Below are 26,252 nucleotides of genomic sequence, written 5' to 3'. Positions count from 1 at the left end.
GGGCAGCAAGGTATACAGTCACATCTGCAGAGTTTGCTGCTGGGGTGGTAATCCCTCCATTAAGGGGAAGAACTGATAGCTGGAGGTGGCAGCATCTTCAGCTCCTAGAGCAAGGCCCTCCCGAGCTTGCCTGTCATAACTCCAGCAAAACCCCTGGTTGATGCTAGGGCTCTTTCACCCATGGCTTACTGGGTGTTCAATGTGTCAAGTCTTCTGCTAGTCAACATGATTTTCCTCTATAGCTAAAAAAACCAAATCAGCTGCATCATCCCTCCCTTGTAGTCTTGTTATCAACCCCTGGAGTCTTTGCACAGACGAACACATTCATATTTCTGCACACAGTTGATAAGGTAATTTCCTTATCTAACCAGAAATAAAGTTGTAAGCAGGGATATGCTGACACCATGTAGGCCCCATTGAGGACACCTGGTTTGCTTCCTAAAGTCTTACTTCCCAAAGTTGCTTTGTTATCCCCAGAACCTCCATTGCAACCTGAGTTTCCTGGCCTGTTCCTCCTCCTACCCAGCCTTCTCACACCTGGCTGTAGAAGTCCTCGCTTTGCAAGGCAGGTTCAACACACAGGTGGTTTCTCTTACCTTTCCTAAACCTTTCCTACTGTTGTTTTGAGATGCCTTCCTGCCAAGGCTGACATGGTGATAGAGACTTTCTTGGCCCAAAGAGTCCCTGCTTTTTTGCTACAGCACCAGGTGATTTTTGCTCTTTTTTCTATTTTTGTTTTCTGCCACTTGACCCTGGCTTTTTGCTGTCATGCTGAGCTGGCAAGGACATCCTATTCCCTTTCCCCATATGGCTTTTCACATCCTGCAAGTTCATCACAGATCAGAAGAACGCACGCAAAAAACCCCACCCCAAAATAAAAAGCAAACAAGTGGCACTGAGTTCACATCAGTCACCAGTGCTGTCAGCATAGCAGCTTTTGTGCAAGATGGTTGGTTCTGAGGTGCTTTTCAGTAATCACAAAAATTTCAGTGGGAATATTTTGCTTCACATGTGGGACCTTGGTGATTATTTGAGGATACAGAAAGACTTCACCTTACTGAAAAAAATTAAAAAACCACCAGTATATCCCTGGCAAAGGACTTTCCCAGGTGCTGCCACAAACAGATCTGGGGAGAGGTCTCAATCTCCACTAGCTCCATACCTCTGCACTCCTTAGCACCCTGCTGAGCATCACTATTTCAGCAGAATTTTTTCCCTTCTGCCCCTCTGTTCCCAGCTCAAAGCAATGAAGGACATTAGAGAATTTGGCTGGCCCCTCCTTCTCACTTTACATTAATCCTTTAGCCAGTAAGGAGAGATGCTGTGATACCTGCTCCTAAGTCTTCCTGCCTTTCCATGCCTTTACAGAGGGCAAATTAATACATAATGGTTAAAGACAAGGTGGGTTTTTATCTAAATCTCTGCTGTCTTGAGTATATAAGTACAGATCTCATCTCTGCAAGCTCTAGAGATACAAAAGCTAGAAAGAAAGAAGGCATTTAACATAAAAAAGCAGTGTTGCTTTAAAAAAAATTCAAACCCAGAATGTTTGTTCTTAATAATAAGAATTTCAAAGAGTCAGAACAAAGATAAATTCTACCACAAGGAATCTCCAATTTACAGACTGCCTATTTACACAAGCCAGTGTCTGACTATTTACCCTGGAAAAGTTGTTACTTGCATAGTAATCAAGCCCACACTTACTACAGCTGTTGCAGAGTGAATGAACCCTCTTCTCAGCTAAACAATGGGGGCATTCAGCCAAATCAGTAGTCTGAGAAGGGACCAAGCAGCAGTGACTATTTGAGACCCAGGGAGAGAGCCTGACAGCTGAATCCAACTAGGCAGCCAAAAGCATCTCCTGAGCAGAAAAGCCATAAAACCCCCTAAAGGGTTGTCTGTGTATGCAGTTGTTTCTTATTAACTTCATAAGGTTTACATGCTAAATCCACTAGGTTAAACTGAATTTCCAAGTTAAACTGATCATGCACAAAGCACAGCCTTCAGAATAACCATGTCCACACTGGAATTGTTTAGGAATATCTTAACCCATTGGCAGTCCATAGGCTTTGTAACTTGTTTGCCCATACAGTACAGCTGCTGGTTCAACTGCAAAATAACAGCTTTTAATATCCATTGGCAAAGCTATCCCAGCAAACTCCTCCTTGCACAGACACTTGAGTGTTGGAGTACAGTTGTGTGCTTCATTTCCCCTCACCAACAGAAATAAAGTACAGCAGTAATCATACTTCTATTTGAGTAACTCTTCCTATTGAGAGGCTCTTGCTGTCAGTTTTACCAATCACACATCATACCCCAAGTAAATGCTGTAAAACCTGTAACGTAGCGCCTGATGTGAGACTCTCTTAAGACCCACTCACAAAAGAATATAATGACCTTTCCTGGTAATCTTACAGTCTCCAAGAAAGGACAAACATTGGGAGTTTGTTGTTGTTGGGGAGGTTTTTTTGAGTTTGGTTTTGGGGTTTTTTGGGGGGGAGGGGGAGTGTGGATTTGGTTTAGACGTTTTTTTTGCACTTTTGAGTGGCCATTGCCAAAGTAAAAACTCTAAAATAAACTGTGTACTTTCTTGACAACACATACATGGCAACCTCAAAAGATGACAATGTCTTTGTTACTCTGAGTGTGTAAAAATAAACGATAAAGAAAGTATGTTTTTAAAAAGAGTGTTTCTATCTAGGAACAATACAGGAGTTTTTGTCTCGCTGAGTTATTGTAGTTAGAGCCCTGAACCATGCTGCTTTCAGGTTGAAATGTGAAATATCTTACAATGCAACTTACTGAAAAATAAAACATTTGTGACTCGGGTGATGAAAACAGTGCAGAACAATCTAAAATATGCCCACAAATTGTTTGCATCTTATAAGGCACTGCAGACATTTGAATAGAGCAGCAAACCTTCATTACTCAGAATTAGCAAGCTTCAGTGTGTAATGAGGACAGCAGAACGTCTAGCCAAAAAAAAAGCAAAAAAATTAAACCAAAAAAGCCTTCTTACAACTAATGTTCCTAGAAGTCATTCACTTGAGACTGCATATGCAAATTTAGTTTTTAAGACTCAATTTCTGAAGACCTAGGCAATAGGAAAGTATAAAAGAAAAGTAATGCAAGTTACAAATAGATCCAAAGAGAAATTATTGCAGAGAGAAAGTGTATTTCTAGGGAACAGAAAACAAATATATTTTTAACCATTGGTTGATGATGAAGAGTATACACGCATGTAAAAAAAGACATTTGACACAGCACAGAGCTGTGTAAAAAGAAACATGCCATTTATTTAAAAAAAATAACACCAGTCATAGTAGAATGCGATATGCAAGTCCTCTGTCTCTAAATCCTGAAAAGCTTTTTGAAAATTCTGTCCATATTGCTTGCAGCTTTTGTTTAAATACATAAGCATAACTTTAGCCTATCGTCTAGATTCTTCATTCAGATCCAATCCTTTGTAAATTTCATTACATTACTGCTACTCAGTGTGACACAACAGATCGTTGTTGAACATTATTTTGTATAAAAAAATGAAATGCCAATCTGGTAAACACATTTTGTCAACAAATACATATTTTATATATATCTAAATAATAATAAAATTATTGTCAGTTGTAAAGATTTTTTGAGTGAGGGACACAATGAGTAAGGAAATAGCAATACAATATCCACGATCTTCAAACAAAAGTTTGAGGACCAATTCTTCTGTATATTTCCTAAATGCTTTTGCTCATACAGAATTTAGTTATACTGTTTCATATGCACATTTATAAGCATGAAAAAACATCATTGCGTGATGATCTTTGAAGAGAAAATATTTGAATTTTTAGTTGGGGTTTTGGGGTGAGGCTTTTTTGCTTGATTGCTTTTATGAAATCAAATAAACTGAATCTTTTGACAAATAGCTGCAGTCTTGGTCAACAAAACAAGAAGTTACCAGTGATAAACACATACCTCTGTTATGAATGATTTGGCTGTTGAGGGGTTCATTACAAGAATAGCCCGTCTCAGAGTGTCCCGGTAGCGGTTCAGTTCTTCTATTCGCATAGTGGCAAAGAGCCCTGTGATCATTTTATTGATGTTGTTTTCTACTTTCTGCAATGCTACATCCATTCCCTGTTGAGATACTTTGTCCAAAAACTCTTGTATTCCACGGATATCTAGGAAAATCAAAAGCCAAACAAGATGTTAATTGGTAATTGGAAAAAAGGCACAAATAACTGCTCAATTCATCTCACAGAAGCGTTTTGTTCAGTGTCAGGTAGACCCCTGCGGGCTTTCACTTAATATTCATTGGAGCTCTTCCTGAGCTATGCTCATGGCATTTCTTAAAGTACAAAGAGAAGAGAAAGAATGGCCACACATAAACTACTGTCAAAAAGAACCACTAGAAAACAAACCTACAAATATTGCTAGCAACTTTCCTAATTTCGTCATTCAATCATCACACTTGTTCCTTATTTTTCTCAAAGGACTGTCACGCTAAAATCCATAAAGAGCAGTGAAGCTATGATGACTGTAACACACAATGCTCCCTTTGAGTGAGGGCTGTCAGAGGGCAATCGAGGATGAAGAAGGTAGAAAGCAGATTGTTTTCTTTTGTGGGACTCAATTATGTTATCCACTGCAATGCTATGTAGCTTAATGTATCTAAGTGAAGCTTGGACTGTTTATTTATCAAAAGGTCTTAATGTTGTTCTAAATTGCACAGCTGTTTATTTCCTTCAAAAACAAAACAAAAGCCAGACATATAGTTGCAACAGTACTGCCTGCTCCTGTCTGATACTGCCACTGCTGGCTGAATTTAACAAGTTCTTCCATAGTAAACTGCTCTAGCAGAGCTTTCTGCTTGACTCTGAGTAAATCCTTCTTTAAAAATGACTTGGAAAGGAAGACTTGATCAGCAAAGTGCTAACTGTGTTCACCATCTAGGTTTTAATATCTTTAATGTCTCTCCCAAACCAGAATGGCTGGGTACTCTCATATTGTGATGTCACCTCAAGCTGGTCCAAGCCTTTGAAAAGCCTTTTCCAGTAGTGAACTGCACAAGAATGAGCAAAAAGCTTAGGCTTGGGGTTTTTTTGTTGTTTTTTTGTTGTTTTTTCTACTCTTTTGAATGGCTTTATCTAAAAAAACAAACTTTGAGCTTAAAATTTAGAATCATTCAATGACTTCACAATTCAAAGCAGGGTCTTCTACACCACAGGAAAATCCCTCCAGCCTCACTGAGTCCTTCCTCACTGTCTGACCCCTACTCACCACTGCAGCTTCTCGATCTTTTTTCTGGAGCTACATCACCAGCTCCATGATGTGATTCTTTTCCTCAGCAGTTGCTCAGACCTGCTCTCCCAGAGGACATTCAGCAGGACAACCTTCCTTCCCTGCTGGCATACCAGCCTCCCACACACTCATCTGATCTCATATAGAGGAACAAGACTCAACCTTAGAGCCAGCAAAACTGACACAGGTATTAGTTATAAAAAAAAAAAAAAGGAAGCCAGTAAACCCAACATAAAAAGGAATTTCTGAAGAAACATTACTTTGAAAATAAAAGGTTCCTCACATTTACGAGGGCTCCCACAAAAAAATATTTCTCCTATTAGAATACCAAATCTGTTCTCTCCTAGGGGTGTGGTGTTCAATCCCATGCCTGTTGGATTGCAGTTCCTGCTCTGCTTTCCTCCTACATTCCTGGTGCTCTATCAGTTCCTTGTCTTGATTGCCTGTTTTCCAGGGGAATGGTCAAACCTGAGGCCACAGACTGATCATGCATCTGTCTTCACAAAACATCTTATATTTGAGAAAGCTTCCAATTAGATTTTAACAACTGCTTGGCTACTCTGAGATCTTTCATCCTCACCTATCATCTTCTACTCCCAGCCCTTCTTATACCAGGGTGAGAGAGGGTAGAAGGCTCTATTTAATCCTAACATGGGATGAGTAAATATGGGATGGAGAATCTCAAGTGTGTTCATACTACTTGAAGCACCTTAGTTGCAGTTCACATCTGATGCGAGAGGACAGCAAAAGGCTGGAATATCAGACTGAAAGCAGACTGGGCCTGAGCACAACAGACTAAGCCCTAGAAGAGATGTTACATGAACAGCCATAAACTCTACTAGGAAAGGGCTCTTGGCTGGCCCTTACGGTGGTCTATTTTGCAGGCGATACAAGTGACACCATGCTGGCACATTGTGATAACAGCTCTGGGTAACCCCAACATAAACCACAGAGAATAATGGAGCATGTAGCTGTTGTTTTACTTTATCAGGATTGCAGTAGCTACATTCTCATAGGGGTATGCTGACAGGTGACAGCTTTTAGAGCAACTTAAGTTCTTTTTAAGACCAGAGGAAATAATGAAAATCATTTCTTTTGAGGAAAATATTGTTAGGAAATCTTCTAAAATTTTCCCCCCAAACTGCCTAGACCCCGGCACCCTCCACTAGCCATTGAGAGAGCAGTACTACCAGCACTCAGATGTGGTCAGTCCTGCAAACATGAGGCAAGCATGGGCGGAGGTCCGGGCTGTAGGGGGAGAATTATGTGACTCCCCACCCCCAGCAAAGCACCAGCAACGTGACAAAGAAACCTGTGTGATACACCCTTGAGAAGATTATGGAGAAGTCACATGTGGATGTAACATGGAAACTGTGACGGTTAAAGTGTAAGATCAATGCAACTAAGGTCTGGCTAGTAACCACAGCAGATGAATGTTAATTGGCCCAAAGAGAGCCTAGCAGGAATACTCCAGAGTCCAGACCTGATGGGCCTTCAGGGAAAAGCTGGAAATACCTGAGCTAGAAATCTTTATGCTGACTTTGCCAGAAAAACTGTACCAAAACTAAATTCAAGCTTTCTTCTTTTCCAAGCTTAGTGAATACTCTTTTTGCTGAGTTCTACATTTGAGGATTTGGGGGTGCCCAATATACTTTGAAGCTTAAAGGTTCTGACAAACACAGGTGATTTTGACATCTGACTTCAGGTCATGGTAAAATAAATTATCTGATAAGTTCTGGGTTTCACAGAAGTCCAGCAGCCGTGTCAAGAAAATCTGAAGCTTAAACATTCACACCTTGGTCTGCTTATTTTTGGCCACAAACAGTAGCATAAGGAAAACAAAGTTCAGTCTCCACAATAGAGAAAATGCTCTGCCTGGCTCCCCAGCAAAGTACTAACTAGCGAGAATTAAAGATAGCCATCCTCCTCCGGCACCAGCTTACCGAGATACTTCAAATTATAAAGAAATAGCCATGTAATAGCTTATAATCAAACAGTCCACAAAAATAACTCAACAGGGTTAGTCTTGGAATGTGGACTGTCACAATCAGCAAGTTGGATCTCTTGTCTAGAACTTGAAAATACCACGAACTTGGAAGAAATGGTATTTTAGGTGTTTAAGCTTTCTTAGGCATTCAGCACTGCAACCCCGTTCTTCAGACACTGCCGAAATACCAGTATTACTAAACACTTGAATAGTTTAAACACGAATAAAAGACAGCCTTACCCTAAAAATAAAGTTCCATGAGAGAATCAGATACTAATTACAGCTTCTATTTAATATCTAAATCAGGAAAATTAAATTCAATCTAATCAGAGATGTTAGAATTTTTTTGGCACTTTAAATACCAATTTAAGAAGCAACAAGATTATTTGAATTGCTACAAATATGCCTAGTTTTATGCAAATAACAAAATAACTTCTTTCCACTTTAACCCCTTCATTCTAAAGTTTCTGAGGCTCACCCTCTCAGAGTTACTCAAGATGCAGACAAATGGATTAAAAACTGGATTAAACTGACCAGTTGGAGTCAAAATTATTGAAGTACAAGGAACACATGTAGATGGGATCTAGATACACCATCAAAATATCAGGGGAAATAGTTACTTAGGCTATGAAAGCTATTTTAAAAAACTTAAATTCTATAGCACAAATCCATATATTCTTCTCCAACACCAAAACAGGGTAGGCAGGAATCACCAAACAAAATTTTATTTGTCCTTTCAAAACAAGAATGTAATTTCACTTGCCCTGAATTTGTAAACACACTGGAGTTACTGGTCGATATTCTATATAATCTGTGTTGTCCCAGAAGCCAGATTATGGGATCAAATGGCTTTGTTCACCACAAATATCTGCAAATATAAACAATTATATTGAATCTTCACCGAATTAAGGGCCAACAGGGACAGAGGTCCAGTGTTATTCTACAGTTCTACATTTATTAGGTGACCACGCCAACAGTGTGGTATCTGTGTGATAGGCTTTTAGGAAAACAGCACCATTCTAATGGAAAAGATACCAAACCAGGATTCATAAACTTCTTTACTACTTCTGCCTTTGGCATTGATACAACACAAAGCTGTGGGCAAGAAATAAATACAGACTTTGCTTATATCTCAGCTTACTCAGTAGAAGAATGGAGATATTGGTGATGCTCACCTGCTGCTATGAAACATCAAACAGCACATAAAACCACCCTGCTATTTAAATGCTATTTAAATCATGATGGTGCCTCCAATATTTCAGCAGCAAGTCACTAGCAATGATCATATTCAAAGCGTATGCCAGAGAACAGATGCTGCCACTGAATGGGCAGCATTATCTTTCCTGCGTGGATTGTCTGAAAGTGGCACATACCCACACTGCACTGTGGAATTATCTTTCTAATAGATAAACTCCTTCTGCAGAAAAATCTGGCATGCAACCTGTGGCACAGATGGCTCCGCTGCAGAGACACAGGATGGTTTATGTCTGGAACACAGGTGTTTCTCGCCCTGAATTTGCTAGCCAACCTGTTGCCCAGCCAGAAGACGCATTTCTGTTTTCTATTTAAATCAGATGAGTCATAGTCATTTCCAGAAATGCAGAAGAGCCCCCCATTATCACCAGCATTAATTATCCTCCTTACTGATGAAAGCCAGTTACCACATAGAGACAGACCAATGCTAGAGCCAAAGTTGCTGTCTCTTCTCCCAACTCAGTCACTATTAGTTAATATTATGTTCTCTGTTTTTTTCACTGTACAGACATCTCTTCCACTCTACACATGCGTGCACAAGAACATCGTACCATTCTGCAGTCAGATACTCAGCATCAGCTATAGGGTTAAACCAGGCTGGAAATTTAAATGAAACATTACCAAACATTCTCTTTTTAACCAAACTTGTGGCTGATTTAAGAGATTGTGAAGTTGGCTTGGAAAGTCTAATAAACAAAGAGCAAGGCAAGCAAAATTTATCAAGGACTTTCTTGGAAATTACCTTCCTTGACTACCCATACATAGACCTCTGCCTTGAGATGGCGTGGTTATAGGAAGGTCTTATGCTCTGCACCACTGGTGCACAGGAGGTCCAACACTGGACACACCAAGACTGGCTGCAGCCACAGCTGAGGTGCGTGGGCAGAGCATCCTGCATGGGTGAGTGCAAGGCCCATGGTCTCCTAAGCTCTGAAGACCTGACTGTTATATTCAAATGCAGGTACTCAGCATGACACGACCCAAGCAGAGATCGAAATTCAGATGCCAGCTTTACCACAGACTTGTCATTACTGTGTCCGTTATTGTGGACCTGACCTAAGAAAGAACTTGGGAAATGAAGTGCAAGTCAAACCAAGTGCAAGCCCCTATACCCACACCATATTTTCATTGAACAATCTTTTCAATACTGGAGAAACCACAAGAAACAGGTAAGTATCTTGAATGCTGTTGCAGAGAATGCTCAGAGCAGAGCTAAGCATCCTTCACAGACTACAGGTCCAATACCTAAATCGCCTTAAATGATCAACCTGGCAGGAACACTCAGACCTCACCTAACACAAGCAATAGCACCATTTAATGGAAAGCTCAGCAGTTGCGTGGTGGAAAATATGCACAGCTAGGTGATAGGGAAAAGGAGCCAGTATTGTCAGGAGATCAGGAGGATTTAAAATCTGCAGCTTTCCTCCACAGCAGATTACAGGAGAAATTGTGGTTTTGCTCTCTTTTCATTGAGGTCTCTAAGCTGTGTATATGACACACCTTGTACAAGAAGATTGCTGACTTCCATGATCTGATATTACTGTAAAAAAAAAAATGTGGTCCTTCCACAAGGGTTTTTGTCACTGGATCAGATGTTCCTCTCACTGCTTTGTTCTCTCTGTCCCTATGTAACTTCCCTTTGCCATCTCTGTTTCTATGCAGAGGAATAATTTCAGAGGGAGCAAGTCCCCTAATCCATCTTGCGGAAAGCCTAATGATCAGGACATCCAAGAACAAAATATGCTGGTGTTCAGGCATCTCACATAGGAAAACCAGTATGTATATGCAGTGAAGATTTTATAAGCCATACAAAATGAAGAGCAAACATTAAATAAACAACTCACATGCTAAATACCTCTTATACCCTTATTAAAAACGAGAAATCTACAAGTTAAAAGTAAATGCAAAGTTTCTAAAAAATTTTCAGATCACACTATGACAAGGAAAAGGAAAAGAGGGCATTATTCACCAATGGTAATAAATTAATCCATACACCTCTATCATTGTGTTCCACTTAAATTACAAGGTGCTCACTGTTACTCAGCACTTCCGTTATCTCAAACTTGGTTTACAGTCATTAGCTCATCCTCCCTCTGATAACATTTCAGATCTGAGAACATTTTCCTCACAGTATCCAGATGATAAATACCAACTGATTCAGCTGTGGCAGTAAAGGTGAATGCACCTGTCATAAATATTCACTGGCTGATTTACACAAAAGAGCACTTTATTTGTGCAGTTGATGAGAAAAGCCATTGTATAACAAATGACACTGTTCAAATTCTTATCAAGAAAGCTTTATAAGTCTAGTGCAGTAATTCTTCCTTACACAATGATGGCTAACATGACAGCAACTATTAATTATGGAAATGCACTGCACACAAGGGAGATATGACACTGATGGTGCCACTGCTCTGCTTAAAGCCTTGAGCAAAGTGTTTGCATTCCTGTGCACGTGTTGGTATTTATTAACATGGTTAAGATCTAGACTGAGGAAAACAACAATTTAGCATGATGATTCAATAACAGTCCTTCATCCTACTTTCACAGCAGTGGGATTCCCTCTCATCAGTCAGTTTATATGCAATTCAGTGAACCTCCAAAGTAAAATAAACAAAAAAAAAATCTACATAGCTCTTTCATATTAGCATTTGGGAATTGAGAGGGAGAAGTTACCTGAACTGTTCCAGCTGGATGATCTAGCTTCAGCGAACATAGCAGTAGTTCAAACTCATAAGTAAATTTAAAGCTCTAATGTTTAATTACATATGAAATCTCATTTATATTATCAAAATTTCTAGAACCTAGCAACTGCGGATGATATTTCATGGGGGAAACTGAGAATTTGTAAATGGTAGGAATGATTGTTTTTTCTTCCCTTGGTTGCAATTTTCTGAAATTTCACACATGCAAAAAAAGACAACAAATTTTGTCAAATTTCTTAATATCAGCCAGCTGAGAAAAAGGAAGAAAAATATACTTAGATTTTTTTTTCTTTTTTGAAGATGCTTCCATTTCAAACCGTAATAAAAACAAGTAACTTCAGTTTTGGTGTTTCATATGAACTATTGTGGCACTACTGAAATGTCTATGTAATCCTTATTTTAAAGGATGGTCCAAATGTCATTTACATTAGCTACTTTTTGTTTCATGCCATATATCAGTTAAAGATTATCCTTTAAATAAGAAAAATCAATATAGACAGTCTCAAGTAGCTGAATCAATGTCAGGGGAGAGATAATAACTTTTCCAGTTTTCAAATCCTGCAAGACTTAAGTTTCCAACCTTACTGGTGATTGACACAAGATTTTTCCTTTCAGTTTCTCAGTTTAACTGGAAAGAAAGAAAAAAAAAGCAAAGTATGAAAAAGATAAAACTGAAGCTAGAACTAATCCTTAAAGAGTATCAACTGCTACCTTAGCTTCTCAAAAATAGAAAGGCAGTCAGATTGTGATCACCCCTCACTCATGGAGGCTGACAAGCCAATAAATTCTATAATCATGTACTCTTGACTGTGTAACCTGCTTTCTACCTCTTCTTTCAATTTCTTTTTTGACCACAGTTTGCATTAGAGATTTCCAAAAGTCTTCCAGGAGTTGCCTTTGAGTAAAACAACCTCTGGCAAAGAAATAAATTTTCCCTGCCTAGTGCCTCCAAAGATGATAAGGGCTTAAAGCCTAGCACTGTTTATCTTCAGCATTTACTCTTCTGTTAAAACTCGTGCCAAACTTTAAAAATTATACTTAAATCCTATACAACTGTACAGAGCTCCATACCTCTGCCTAGGTATATGCCTTTATTTAACAGCAAGTAATCTATACTTCTGTCTGTATGATACACCAACTCTCCCTGTAGGTCCCTACTGCTCCCTGTTGGTTTTTATAACCACGAGGAACCACACATCCCTTTCCAAGGAGGTGGTGGGGAACAGCGAAGTGACTGTCCTTGCAGACTTCTTGGTAATAAACCAAGTGTGACTATGCGTGTTATAATCTTACTTAAGACAAATTGTTGTCTGACTATACATCAATCTGCTCCTCTATTTTTTCAGTTGATTAAAATTTTATGCTATAGGAACAGGAGTATTTTATGAGTGGACTGGTGCTGCGAAGAACATAAGCTACGAAAGCAATGCTGATAAACTAAGATTTAGAAATACTGTAATAAATATTTTCTAGCTTTTTCTTGTCTCTCTGCTTCCTCTTTTTCTTGACTGGTTAAAACTCTCAGAGATGTTTTCTTTTCAATTTATGATACTACCTGACATTTACAATGTTATTATGCCTAACTCATGCTTTTTTTCCAATGGTGGTATAATTTCTTCCATTCAACATGCAAAGTACTTTATTCAACAGCTTCCTCTTTGATAACTGCTCATTTATTTAGCTGACAAAATATCAGTTTACAAACTCAATTTTAATACTTTTGAGAAGATATTAAAACAATGTGTTGAGAGTTGAAAAATACTTAGCAAACAGTAGTAGAGATCAGTGCAAGGTTCAGGTATTCAAATATTCTTAAATAAGTCACTTTTCTTCTGATGCTTGCAGACTGTGCATATACGAAAGAAATCTCATAGCTCTGCAAAAGCTCGAGATAGCACCTCATTTACAGTGATTACCCATTACACAGATATTAGGAGAACACCTACAGTTTTATTTTTGACCTCAGCACTGAAATTCTAGTTGTAATAAAAAATTTGGTTTTCCTTCCTTAACTAACACACCACAGATGGCTGTCAGGCCAAGTGTTCGAATACTTTATCCATTCCATCCTTAAAGACAGCAATATGAGTGAGTAATAAACCCTGTCTTACCTTTCTACATATTCACTTACAGCTCCTGGAATGCATTTCCCCAACTATTACACGGTTAAAAAAGAGAAGTATGGCCATTGTTTCAATAGAGAAATTTTATAGAATAGTTCAGTTATCTCAGAAGTTGAATGATTTTAGGGTCAACCAAAATATATATTCAAATTTCTAGTGGTAATGTCAACCAGCAAAAGCAAGTTGTTACACAAGTTCTCACAAACAGCTGCTAACTTGCAATATAATTAAGTGACACATTAAAGTTACAAAGATGAAAAATACAAGTTCCTTTCCTTATCTGGATGTCATAATAAATACTAATGGAAAAAAAGGTTCAATAATAAGCTTGAATTAATTATATGTTTATTGAGGCACAGTGAAATAAATGAGTATGGGAAGTTGGCAAAGAGCCAGATGAGCAATAAACAGTTTTAAGACTGTCTGGAGACAGACTTGAGAATATTATAGTCATCAGGCAGCTGAAAACAGCCTCAGGGTAATTATAAGCATTTGCAATCAATTAAAAAATGATTCTTTTATGAATCTTTATTAAACTTGCATTAGAACTTCAAATGATTTGAAAATGTTATGGTTTCAAGCACATCTTTGTCAGTGGTCATCATATGTTTTATTTCTGGAAAATGTGCATGCAGGAAAGTGTCAACAGAATTACTTACTTTATTTGGTTTTTAAAGGAATCCAGGGCCCAGACATACAGATGGGCATCATCTCAGAATATCACCCCTCTTACAGCACAGCCTCTCTACAAACAGCTCAGCCTGTCGAGTTCCAAGTATAACCCCTTCTTTTCCAAGATCTTTTAAAGACAGTACTACCATTCTATAGAATTACACTCAATTTATTTGAAAACAACCACCTTCCTAGGGCAGGGATGGGGAGAATGCTCTTTTTTATCTTCCTGGTTTCACAGACCTTACTTCAGCTGGAATCCTTAGTAATACACATCTCACTGCTCTTCTCCTTAAGATTGTATTTTACTATCTTTCTCCGAAATCCTCCCTCAGATTGAGCTTGAGACATCTTTTTAGTGATGTGACCAGGTACCTCACACCACACTGCCTTCATCCTTTCCTGCTGCACAAATAATCTGAAACCCCGATGTATGCTGAGGAGCAAGAGGGAAGATCCATGAGGAATTTTCTGTAAGACAGATGTCCTAAATTCTTTCCTACTGCTAACCTCCTCCCTACCCTTTCAGCAAAGTCTTCAATTACTTCTTCAACCTTTGTTTGCTATGGGAATGCCTCCTTTAGCCTCACAGAGCAAATCCCCTTCATAGCCTTAATGCTTGTTTTGTTTCTTTTCTTTTCAAAAGTTAAAATTAAATTACCACCTAAGGGAATGGCAAATATCCATTACCAATATATGCGGTATTAGTAGGAAGGTCAAAAAAACTGTAAGCAAAGATATCTTAGTCCTAGAATCATTAAATATGGCATAAATCAACAGTGATGGTTGCATATCAAAGGCATGCTGGGTTGAAAAACACAAGGTTAGCCCAGATATTTAGACAGAGAAGTGGGGTTTCTTAACTTTTTTAATATAAAATACAGAAGGGTTTTAAAATATTACTGCCACCACTACAAAAGAGAATAGGAAATAAGACAAAACTCATTCTCCAGAAAAAATCTTATTCCCCCAACTTTTCTACATAAAGTGCAGAATCTTTCTATCTGCTTTGGCACCAACAAAACATTAAAAATAAATGTTTTCAAACAGCTAGACTTTCTCCCTTTCATCTTAGAAATGCAGCGATACCTACACTGTAAATTGCACAAAATTCACAATTATGTTCTTGCCATGATTGACTGATTTCTTCATAAAGAATTTACTATTACAGAAAAGTATCTATGTATTCCCGGAAAATACAGTGAACTGTAAACTGCCCGAAGAGTAAGATATAAATTCCAAAAGCTTGCCCCTTGTTGATAAACCACAGAGATAAAACGCAAAAGTATGCTGGGATTCTAGGTCAATTACTCTGCTTATATAGTCTGGCCTCAAACATTCAGATCTCAAATGACTATTTCATTGGTTTTCCTCTGTGACTGAATGTGTAAGGATCTTTTTCATGTTACTATTTGGGGACTGGCCATTGTCAGATGCCAGTCTGTTTCAAACTGCATTTCGTTTACTTTGAACTTGAAACCATAAAGTAAAGATGTAATAACTTGGTAAAGCTTGCTCAATGTTTACAGATGTCAGTGGCTCTTTTTACAAATCTAAGCTTTGCAATTTCCAAAGGTATAAGTTATACATTTATAGTGTCCAGTGTGAAAATGCCTTCACTGAAAAGGGTGCTGATGGTCCTAAGGAAGAGTTCAGAGACTTAGTGGAGGAACTGTCCAGTCTCCACACCTGCATGTAACAAGGAGGTGCACAGCTACACCCTGCAGCACAGTGATCCTATAGTTTGAATTAAGCAGTCAAGAACAAAAAGAATAGGAGCCAATTTGGCTGCTTAAATGAAGTAAATTTAGCTTGTACATACTGTGTGGATAGTGATTTTAATAGCAGGTTGAGAAAGGCATCAATCTACTGCATAATTTTGCTGCATTTCATGCCGCCCACTCGTTAACTGTGCAAGACGACTATCTTTAATGGCATTTGAAGAAGTGCAGAATTGTCCTTGAACACTTTTAATATCCTCATATGAAATTTTCTTGAACAAAAATCAGAGTTCACATTCCAGCCAGGCCTTTATCTTGTTTTACCTCAAGGAACAAACCACACTGAATATAAGAGGACTGACTGCACTATTTTTGCTGGAGTTTGATCTAGATCATCCCAGCAGAAAGCAAGGATGGGGGAAAAGACAACTCATCTCATTCCGATTTTCACAAGTTCATCTGAGATTATACACTAAAGGTAAAGATACAACTGTAGTAAGCGAAATACAAACACCACCTAAGTCTGCTCAAGTTAAAATGTTCTCTTTTCTTATCCACTGACTCATTAACTCTTACTAAAAACCTATGATATTGATAAACTGACACATAAAGGGTTGCAGCCTCTTTTAAAGGTGCAAGGGATCTGGTTTAGCACAATATTTACTTTGGATATGAGCAAAATTTTACTGTAGGAAAATTTATTTTAAATATGAAAGGCACATTTTCTTTCACAGAGCAAAATTATTACTGGAAATAATTTCAGTAATATAACTGAAGTATTTTGTTATAAATCATTAAATTAAATCACTACACAAAATAATTTCTCAGAAAGGAAAGTATTGGAATTCTGCTGGTTGCTGGAACCAGTCAGTCTAACAGCATTTTCATGTTTTCTAACTTACAAAAAGATGACAATAATGGGAAAAAAATAAAGGTTTAACACATATCAGAATCTATATTCCCATTACTTCTCAAGTGCCATTTACCGCTATGGAGACATCACAATGTTATGATACACACCTTGAGAACTAAAGATCACCACATACCAAAAAAACCCACCAGAGCAAGAAATTGCTCCGTTTGCACAAGTGTCAGTTCTGCAGAAAACTGTGCAGAACATATCAATAATTTCTTCCTAATATGAATTTAATTCTAATGCAAGTGTTGATCTCCCACCTACTTTAATATTTAATGCTAAATGTTACATTAAAATATCTAATATTAACTGCTGTATGCAGTTAAACTGAGCAAAGCTTCCAACCAGAACTTGGTTTTAGGTCTGTATGAGCTGAGAAAAGAAATAAATCTCATACTGTGGCAGATTCTCTCAGACAAGCTGAGAAATGGGACTGGGGTCATCCAGAGGGAATTGCAACCACCCCTAGCTGCACTGACACTTTGACCCAATGGGATGGCTTACCCCTGGACCTCCAACCCCATGTCTGCATGCCCAGTCTTGATTTCTTTCTAAAACAGGCATAGAAGCTAACAGTAATGTTCCCTTCCTCAAGCTCTTCTAGGGTTCTTGCACCAACGCTCTTCTATAAAACCCAAACTGATACTAGGACTTTTTTTTTTTTTTTTAAGTATTTCACATCTATAGACACATCTAAATTAATGGCTTTCTCAAACCTCACAGAATCATAGAATAATTAGAGTCAGATGGGACTTCAGGAGGTCACATAGTCCAACCTCCTGCTGAAAAAGCAGGGTGAATACTGAATTCAGACTTCTCCACTCTATAATCCATTAAAAACTGATTCCAGCTCCTCTTTTCATGCCCTGATTTTCTCCACCCCTCCTTGGTCAATACAAAATCTGGGAAGAGAAAATGTGCACTGCTAACATACTGGAAATGCTTTGAGTATATTAACAAAACAGCAGGAAAGGGGAAGAAAGCAACATAATTTTTTAAGATTTATAATAAGCTCCCAGCAAGATTGTTCTCTAGGGACTGCTAAGAAAATAATGTCATCACAGGTACAAGGAAAACTACTGCCATAGATCAAAAACTGGCTAAGAGAATTAAGAATAGGCAAAATACTGTGTCAAGCCTAATGATTTCACCTGAAACAGGGTAGTGAGGAATTAGAGAGGCATTCCAGTATGAGCAAGAGGAGGGATTAGAGAGACAGAGAACAACCCTCATGGTAATTGAAGTAACAAGAGAGGCCTCAGGGTTAGAGATGGTGATCCGAGACTTCTGCTCTCTTGTTCCTTATTAAAAGTGGAGGAGGAGATAGTCAATGAAATCAGCAATATAAAATTTTATAAAGAAACTGTAGAAAGCATAAAAAGAATATAGAAACTGCTTGCTGCCCTAGGACAGCTGTTGAAATCAAGGATTTAGCACAATTTAAAGAAACATACCTTTGCACAGATAAGAGCCCTATTCAGAGTTGCAGGTTTACTCAGGTTGCATTTAAAATCTTTCTATTCATGGTATTAGTCCCAAACTACGCGCACACACACAAACAACAAGACAACACAAAGCCCAAAAAAACCCACAAGAAACCCACCCAAAGTACCCAAACCACACAAATAGTTAGAAAGGGGACAGACTGCTCAGTATATACTAAATGAAGAATTTTTTTTTTTTTTTGCACATTTTCCCGATATATGTGATAGTGATAACTGATCAGTCAGATTACCAATCTGTCTTGACCAGTATGGCATTACTTGTAGACTACTGAAGTCAGAACACCATAGAGGCTGGTGGAAAGACTTTATATCTGCCACATGTCACGTCTGGGCATGATCTGTCACTGAATCAGCTACTGGTCTGAAACTTATTCCTTGCAGGCAGGCATCTGTGTTACATAAGTCACACCATAACGAGATTGTTACCCAGAAATCAAAGACAATATATCATGGTGTCTGAACTGCATTCTCAAATTAAATAATGAAACTTGAATAATTCAAAATTAATATTTAAGAATATAATTGTTCAAAAATATCAATTATAAAATTTGTTTGAGGTTTTTCAGCTCAAAAATACATGCAAAAAGATATCTTTTAGCTGGCAAGATTATGGTCTTCTTCATAGGTACACTGGTACTTAAATGCACAAACTCATAAAATGTGAACAAAAATACTCTTTGCTGCAAGTTTTTTGGATGGGTTTTTATGTGTGTGTTCCTTATCCTATGGCCGGTGCTTTTAGGTGCTGCTTTGTTATAAATAGGAACTCTCCTATTCATCATTTTCTAACTTTCTAATTTAAGAATTTATTATGCAGCCAGGGAACAAAAATCAATAACACCTGACCTGAATGAACCAGATATTATGCACAGCAAATCGCTGAAGTGAGCATCTTTCCGTAACTTGAAGATTTAACTTTGAAAGTAAGTTTTAAAATGTTCATCCAAACCAGTCATGATTACTTATGAATAATGGATGCATCTGAAGAAAACAGGTCTGGTTTCAAAGCAATTTTCCATAGAAAAAAGATCATAAAATTAGTTAGATAATGCACCTATACTACAGAAATCTGTCCAGCTTTCCTCTCAGCTGTAGAAAATACCTGTACCGAACTCGGCTGAGTCACTGAGCTGGATGGCGCAGTCTTGTGATGCAGCTGTCTGTGTCACACTTACCCTATCACACAAGAACCATCAATTCAGCACCTTTCAGGAACACTGAATGAACTCAAAAAAGAAGGAACATTGTCTTCTCAATTGCCCTCCTCCTCATGTTCTTTGCTCTACAGAAGTTCTCTCTACAAGTTCTATACTTATGAATAGCAGCTCATTCTTGCCAAGGTCTCTGTGCTACATTCACCACTGCTTCAGCTCCTGGCCATCAAATATATGCCAACAAACAGGAGAGATTCACCACATAAGAAACAGTTCTACAGAATATAAAGTCTTACACATTGCCTCTTGAATTGTCACCTTATATTTCTATAGTCCAAAAAACAAGAGGGCTTGCTAAAAGCTTTTATCCTTTATAAACACTGGCAGAATAGAAAGCCAGATAAGTTCTCCGTTTATCAGCTAACGCTAACAAAGAAATTATCAAATAAACCTGTAAACATTGATGGATTTTAGAAATAGATTTCTCTGAGGTGCTGTGAAATGCTGACAGAACCATAAATGTTCACAAGCAAAACATAATCTATTGTAAGACTATAAAGATGTAATATGACTGCTTTCAACAGAATTATGGATTTGACAAAAATCACCCTACTAAAGAAATACTTACCATAGTCATTATCATAAAAAATAATGAATTTCTGCCAGGCATATTCTGTGACCACCCTCAAGATGACGTCATTTAAGTAGACAGGGGGGCGGACGGAGAGCGTGTAGTCATCATTGCGGTTGCTCCTGGTGAGCCCGCAGCCACTCCTTGGTGTTCCTGCTGTTGAGCGCTGGATGAAGAGGTGAGGGATGTGCATGGCATCTGCCAGAGACTGCAGGGATCCTGCTGACGTGCAGCCAATGGAGCTGACAAGGGCCAGGATGCCTTGGTTCATCAGGTCACAGGCTGTAAGAAAACACAGTGATATTCAAGATGACAGCAGTTAAGTGCATAGGGCCTATTTTGCTGTTGAAACACAGACACTGGGACTTGGAACACAATAGGTTCAGTCAAGTGAAATATGGATAAAATTTTGCACACTGAGTAATTCAGACCTAGAATTCATGAAAATCATGAGGCTTCTCTGTTCACTGTCTTGTGGTGAAAGCTGGAAGACTGCCCCATCTACCTTGCCCAGAAATGAATTACCCATTGAAAACAAGACCCACCCTGGGCCTTCTGAAGGACGGTAAGAACTGATTCCAGATACCAAATTAACATGACCACCCAAGCACTCTCAAACCCAGCACAACAGCTCCATGAATACGATCTTTGCGTTATATAGAGAAAACTTGAAGAAATAACAGCTAAGGCTTTCTGTCAACTTTTGAAGACAACGGAATATAATTATGTACATTAACTTTTCCAAGCAAAAACTGAGTTGCTTTTGGGTTAAAAGATTTATGCAGTAATCTTATGTAACTTTTTTCCTTTTTTAAAAAAACACCACAAAAAAACCAACCCACAAAAAACCCCCAAACCCCAAAAAGCTAGTCTTATAAATAGCAAAATGTTTTCAAAATTCAGTGTACAGTTTACATACATTTACTTTCCTCACTTCTGTAAGAAAAGCATGAAGTTATATATGCAAAAAATAACACCTTGTAACTAATGGTCCTGTTAATGAGGGCTGAGTTAGAGCAGACAGCCTGAAGTATAACACCAATGACATCCACATTAATACCAAAGGTGTTTATCATGATTAATGTTAATGCAATCAATAAATATCAGAAGAATAAATAATGATTAGGTCTGTAATTTTGAAGGATTACACTGAAATAAAGCAGAGTCAAGAGTTTATATTGGGTTTCTAACAGACTTGAGAGCTTAAATGAAGAAACAACATGGGCTTGTAGCACAATTCCCCAGAGCACACCCAAGGCTAAATTTTGAAATACTCAATTTGCTGCTGGCAAAGCTACATGTGCAGTTAACCTGCATTTACACATGTAAATTAGCTAATGGGATGGTAAAGAGTAATATGTTTTTACATATGCATATCTAATACTTAAGTGTGCAATTACTTGTTTTGCAGGAATATTCTGCACACACAACAGGTGCAGCCAAAAACAAGAAACCCACATGTGATAATATATTCCCCTAAAAATACAAAAATGTATTTTAGCACCAGACCTGTTGTCTCTTATCATATGGCTTTTACTCACAGTGAGTAATGTTTTACTCCACACACACTTATTGATCTCAATGGGAATATTTACAGTGTGAGGAATGGAGTTCCACGTTCAGGCCCACTTGGAGCTTGACTTTGTAACCAAAGGACAGCACCGGAGGTCATGAATGCAGAGAACCACTTTCCCCTAAAGCCAGTGCACTATTCTCGTTAAGATACAGAGACCTGGAACATGTCATGGTGGATTCCCAGGGTGTACTGATGCCATTAAGGCTCTGACTGATGGGAACACTTCTGAATTCCTTCATGCAGATAAATATGGGAAAGCAAGTGTTCCCACAGAGAGGTTTCAAAGTGTTTTGGCTTAGGATAAAGTGTTCCATCTGTATATGCTCTGAATATATCTCAGCTTTTGGGCCAGCTTCTGGGCTTCAGGTTAAAGGTAATAAAATTTTCAATAACCTCAAGTATCCTTTTTGAGAAAAGTACCAAATATCATCAGTAATTGGACAAAAAAATTATCAGTATCTCACAAGTTTCTAATATTCAGAACATTTCAAAACAATCTTATTAGCTATTCATCTTTTATTCTGCTTGTTTACATCCTTCATCATCACTTTCAGAGATAAAACGCTTGTCAATAGATCTTTTTAGGGACATGCTGTATCTCTTTCCCAATATGGTTATGCACCAAGTACTGCAATATCTAGGTTGCATATCCCAGTGAGAATGCCACTACTTGAGAAACAAACTATTTTTATTGATATCATGATCTATCAATCAATAAATACTTGTAGCTATCTATATGTCAATAGATATCCTTATAACTAGATATTGATAGATCAATAAAATTGATATTAGATATTGCAAAAACCTGCTTTTAATTAAACGAGAATTTAAGTCTACATGGTCCTGATTCCACTGGTTTGAATAAAGTATGCAGCGTGACCTTCCAGTCTCTCAAACGTGACTTTAAAAAATATAGCAGAGTCAGACTGCATTACAAAAATTGCTTGAAAATATCTGAATTTCCAGGCACACTTTCAGACTGAGAATAACCAGTACGCTTCCTGCAATGCTATGAAGTGGGAAACATGTTTTTTGTGAAAATTATTATTGAAACATGAAGGAGAAGAAAACAGCACGGAACATTTAGCTCCAGTGCGCTGAATGCTAATACTGGCAAACAAACTGAATAAAGGATTAAAATCATCTTCCTTGACACTGTACCACATTTGTTACAATAGCCTCAGGACTGAAGTTGCCCATGTGGCTCTTTCTTCCATGATACGCTTACGAGAATAGTGTGTGCTGGATTGGGGCAATATGCACTTAATTATGCTCGCAAATGGACCTTATTCCTGTACAGTTAGAGACTATTTAATACACAGAGAATTAGCTGCTGGTGAAAGGGCTGTTATCTCAGAGGGAGCTTTTCTAGAAAATGAGTGCATGAATTGCAGAGTTCACCTCTGAGTCAAACTGGATTATTCTCTGAATGGAAATATAGTTTCTACAATACATACACATACCAAGTAAAGCCTATACGATATATCAAACTATCATGTATGATATTCACATATTCCTTAGCCAAGCAGAACTTCTGTTGGCTCCAGTGCAAGAGCTGATAGGTCAAAACCACAAGATTGAGGTCTACATGTTTTCTTAACCCTTTTTTCCCCTCACAAACAAAAGCTCTATTAAATCCTTTTCCTAGTGTTTCAAATCTTTCAACTCTATCTTACCAATTGACTAAAAGCTCTAGTTTAAACATATCTGAAATTCTGGTTGCATTCCTTCTTGAGCCTGAAATAGCCAAGTTATATTTTGCCCAATGTGCATTAAAAAAATCCACACACTCATATATATATATACATATATATATAAGGACTTAAATGCTACCTTGCCATTCAAAACTCTGTTGTAATTTAATTTACTATGGTATCCTTAGAGATTGCATTTCCAAGCTGGTATTTATGCTACTGCCAATACGGTCAAGGAATATTAGTTTACCATTAACTAGAGAAAGAAAAATATTGCTGTGTCTTTTAAGACCTCAGGACAACAGAAATGTCAAATTCAAATGAACTTGTACACAGCTCCATTCCTAGTTTAACAAAGAAGGAACAGAAAATTAGTAATAGTGTTTATAAACCACTACTGTTTCATAGCATAAATTATGTTTAAACATAAGTTCTCCAGACATTAATTTGCCCTCATAACTGCCAGATAGCTGATGCTATTAAAAACTGAATCTTCAGCAGCTAAAGGAATAAAACTGATCACAAAATTTTACACGTTGCGTAGAGGGAATATCAGGAATGCCTAGAAAATAAGATAACTTAAAATGTTTCTCCATTGCAGATATACACAGAGACTATCTCATCTTTAGCACACACTGGCATGCACCCAGCATTACATTTAACTCTTCAGCTTATCTTGTCTTTCTCAAAACGCAAAGTTACTGTATTTCCAACACAGTAACGAAAAAGTGATGTTTTTAGAGTAAAATCTCTTTTAAGTTAGTTTGGCATGACATCTAAAGAAAATAAAAAACCCCTTAATTTTGTGTTCACTGTGCTATTTTTTAAAAATAAAGGGCATAGCCAACGCAATTTGAAAGAAGTAATCTACATCTAGGCTACCAGCTTTTATAAGTACTTCCAGGAAAGCAGAATTTAAATGGCTATGGTTACAAACATGTACTTAAAATGCATTCTCTGAAAAATGGAAACAATGGTAGAGTCCTTAAATAACTACTAGCTGCTGTAATTTAGGAAAAAAATATCTATAATTAAGAGCAAGTTTAAAAACAGATGCAGGAATAAATAAGAAGCATCAAAAAAAGGACTACTAAGATTTAACTATTGCTACGAATGTGAGCATTTTCTTACTTATTTCTTTCTTTTTCTTCCTGATAATAAATCATAACAAATCACGCTCAGACACCACAAACTGACGAGCCAAAGTGAAAAATATTAGCATAAGATCTCTGGAGACTTCAGTAACAGCTTAATTTTGCTCCCATTTAAATTGCTGATTAAACAAAGTCAGACCAACTCTTAACATTGTTTTTTTTTCAGAACGCTAAATATTGTATACAAAGAGTGGGTAGCAACCCTTTAAAACACCAGAGATGTATTCTAGGGTCCTTTTCATCTTCTATAATTTAGAAACTACCAGGCTCCTTCCAGAACAGTAGTGTTGTTTGACTGAGTATATGTTGAGTGAACAGAAATTAGATCTAAGCCCTGTTCCCAGAGTCCTGGTTCTACAGGCCTGACTTGGACACCCCCAATGTCATTCCCCTGGACAACCTTTTCAAAGCTGGCATCATTTCAGTCTCACTGCTCCTGGATGTTTTTCACATATTGCCCATGTAGAGTAGTGCCTCAAATCTATTTAGCTGAATGTGGACGTGGGGAAAAAACCTCTCTTCACTGATACCTCTGTTTTGGGATGGAGAGTGAGGGGTTACAAACAGTATTTTCCCTGTGGATCTGCTCTGTGTTTTGGAAGTGCTCCAAGGACTCTGAAACCTGGAGGGCTCCATAAAATTGGGCCAAATTAGCTTTCCCTTGATTTCTGTAGAAGGTGAGTACAGTCTTTCCACAGAAACAGTTTTTATCTTCTTACTCTCTTTTGGGGTCTGTATGATTCACCACCAGATGGATCACAGGTTACCTGGAAAGATACTCTGATTCCTTCTCCATTTCAACAAATAGCCAGAAACCTACAACCCAGTCAGAGGTCAGGAAGAAAAATGTAGTCCATAAGAACCTCAGATTTTTCCCCATACATTAGCCATGAAGAGAGTATTTACAGATTTATTAATGGATTCTGTAAATTAATCATCCCTTCCATCACCCTACTTGTACTAATCCACATCCAAATCAGGATAAGCAGCTGATTCAAGGAGCAAAATACAACATCAGGCAACTTGAGCACCTAATAAATAGATATTAGGCAATCAGATCTCCTATGTAGCTTTGAAAATATAAGCTATTATTTCTTTATTTGCTCCTTAAATTCTTTCTTAGTGTCAGGATGCTGAGGAAGACTGACGACCATAGCATGCAAATTCCCTGTTGCAAAGGTTAAGGAGTAACGTTAAAGTCTGGATTTCTTCAACTGAGATGTTCTGTTCCCTCCCCGTCAAGTGACCATGCTAACCACAATGCAATTTTTTTTTGGTCCTTGTCTGTCACCTTTAAACAACAGACCCAAAACATTCATGAATTCATTGCAGAAAGGTAATGTATTCACACGAAAAAAAGCAATGAAAACTTAAAAGAACTTTTAACAGATAAACTACATGCCTTTTTGTTTGGTGTTTGTAATCTCAGATGCAAGAAGTAAGGATAAAATGTGATTGAGACCCATGATCAAGTGAGCCTGGCCTCAAATTTTCAATAAATCTTTTTAGTCACTTTTGGATAGCAATTCTGTTCTTGCAAATTATTTTTCCTTCATAACAGAATGGTTCATCCCAGACTTAGAACTGAATTATTTCGAGATGAGTGACAGCACATTTTTAATATATCTTGAAAACTATTCAGAAGGAAATAAGGGTAAGACTTGGGGGGGGGAATATTATTGACTGGATTTTAAAGAATATTCTCCTCTGCAGTGCAGATAACAGAGTCTATCCTGTTCCTTTTCTTGATAAGGTCATAGAAAGTGACTTCATTTACTACTTCTCTGTAAACATTAGCCAATCTCCCCCTCCCCTCCACTACAGTATACACAACTCAGACTGCTAACAGTATTTTAAATTCACTTGTAATT

At 37.8% G+C, this 26,252-nt stretch overlaps 1 protein-coding gene across 2 annotated transcripts in view; it reads right to left on the bottom strand.

The window, feature by feature from the left end:
- The window catches only part of GRID2 (glutamate ionotropic receptor delta type subunit 2), a 734,268-nt gene that overhangs the window by 287,658 nt on the left and 420,358 nt on the right, over window positions 1–26,252 (bottom strand). Inside the window, exons 3-4 of one of the 2 annotated variants that reach the window (XM_059817838.1) lie at window positions 19,955–20,239; window positions 3,964–4,169 (exon numbers count right to left, since the gene is read on the bottom strand). In XM_059817838.1, the coding sequence (XP_059673821.1) occupies window positions 3,964–4,169; window positions 19,955–20,239 (491 nt within the window). The remainder of the gene's footprint in view (window positions 1–3,963; window positions 4,170–19,954; window positions 20,240–26,252) is intronic. The other variant, XM_059817839.1, reaches the window with a different exon arrangement.

This window comes from Gavia stellata, chromosome 5 (genome assembly GCF_030936135.1).
Source record: "Gavia stellata isolate bGavSte3 chromosome 5, bGavSte3.hap2, whole genome shotgun sequence".
Lineage (NCBI taxonomy): Eukaryota > Metazoa > Chordata > Aves > Gaviiformes > Gaviidae > Gavia > Gavia stellata.
This window is presented reverse-complemented; position numbering and strand designations above follow the sequence as displayed.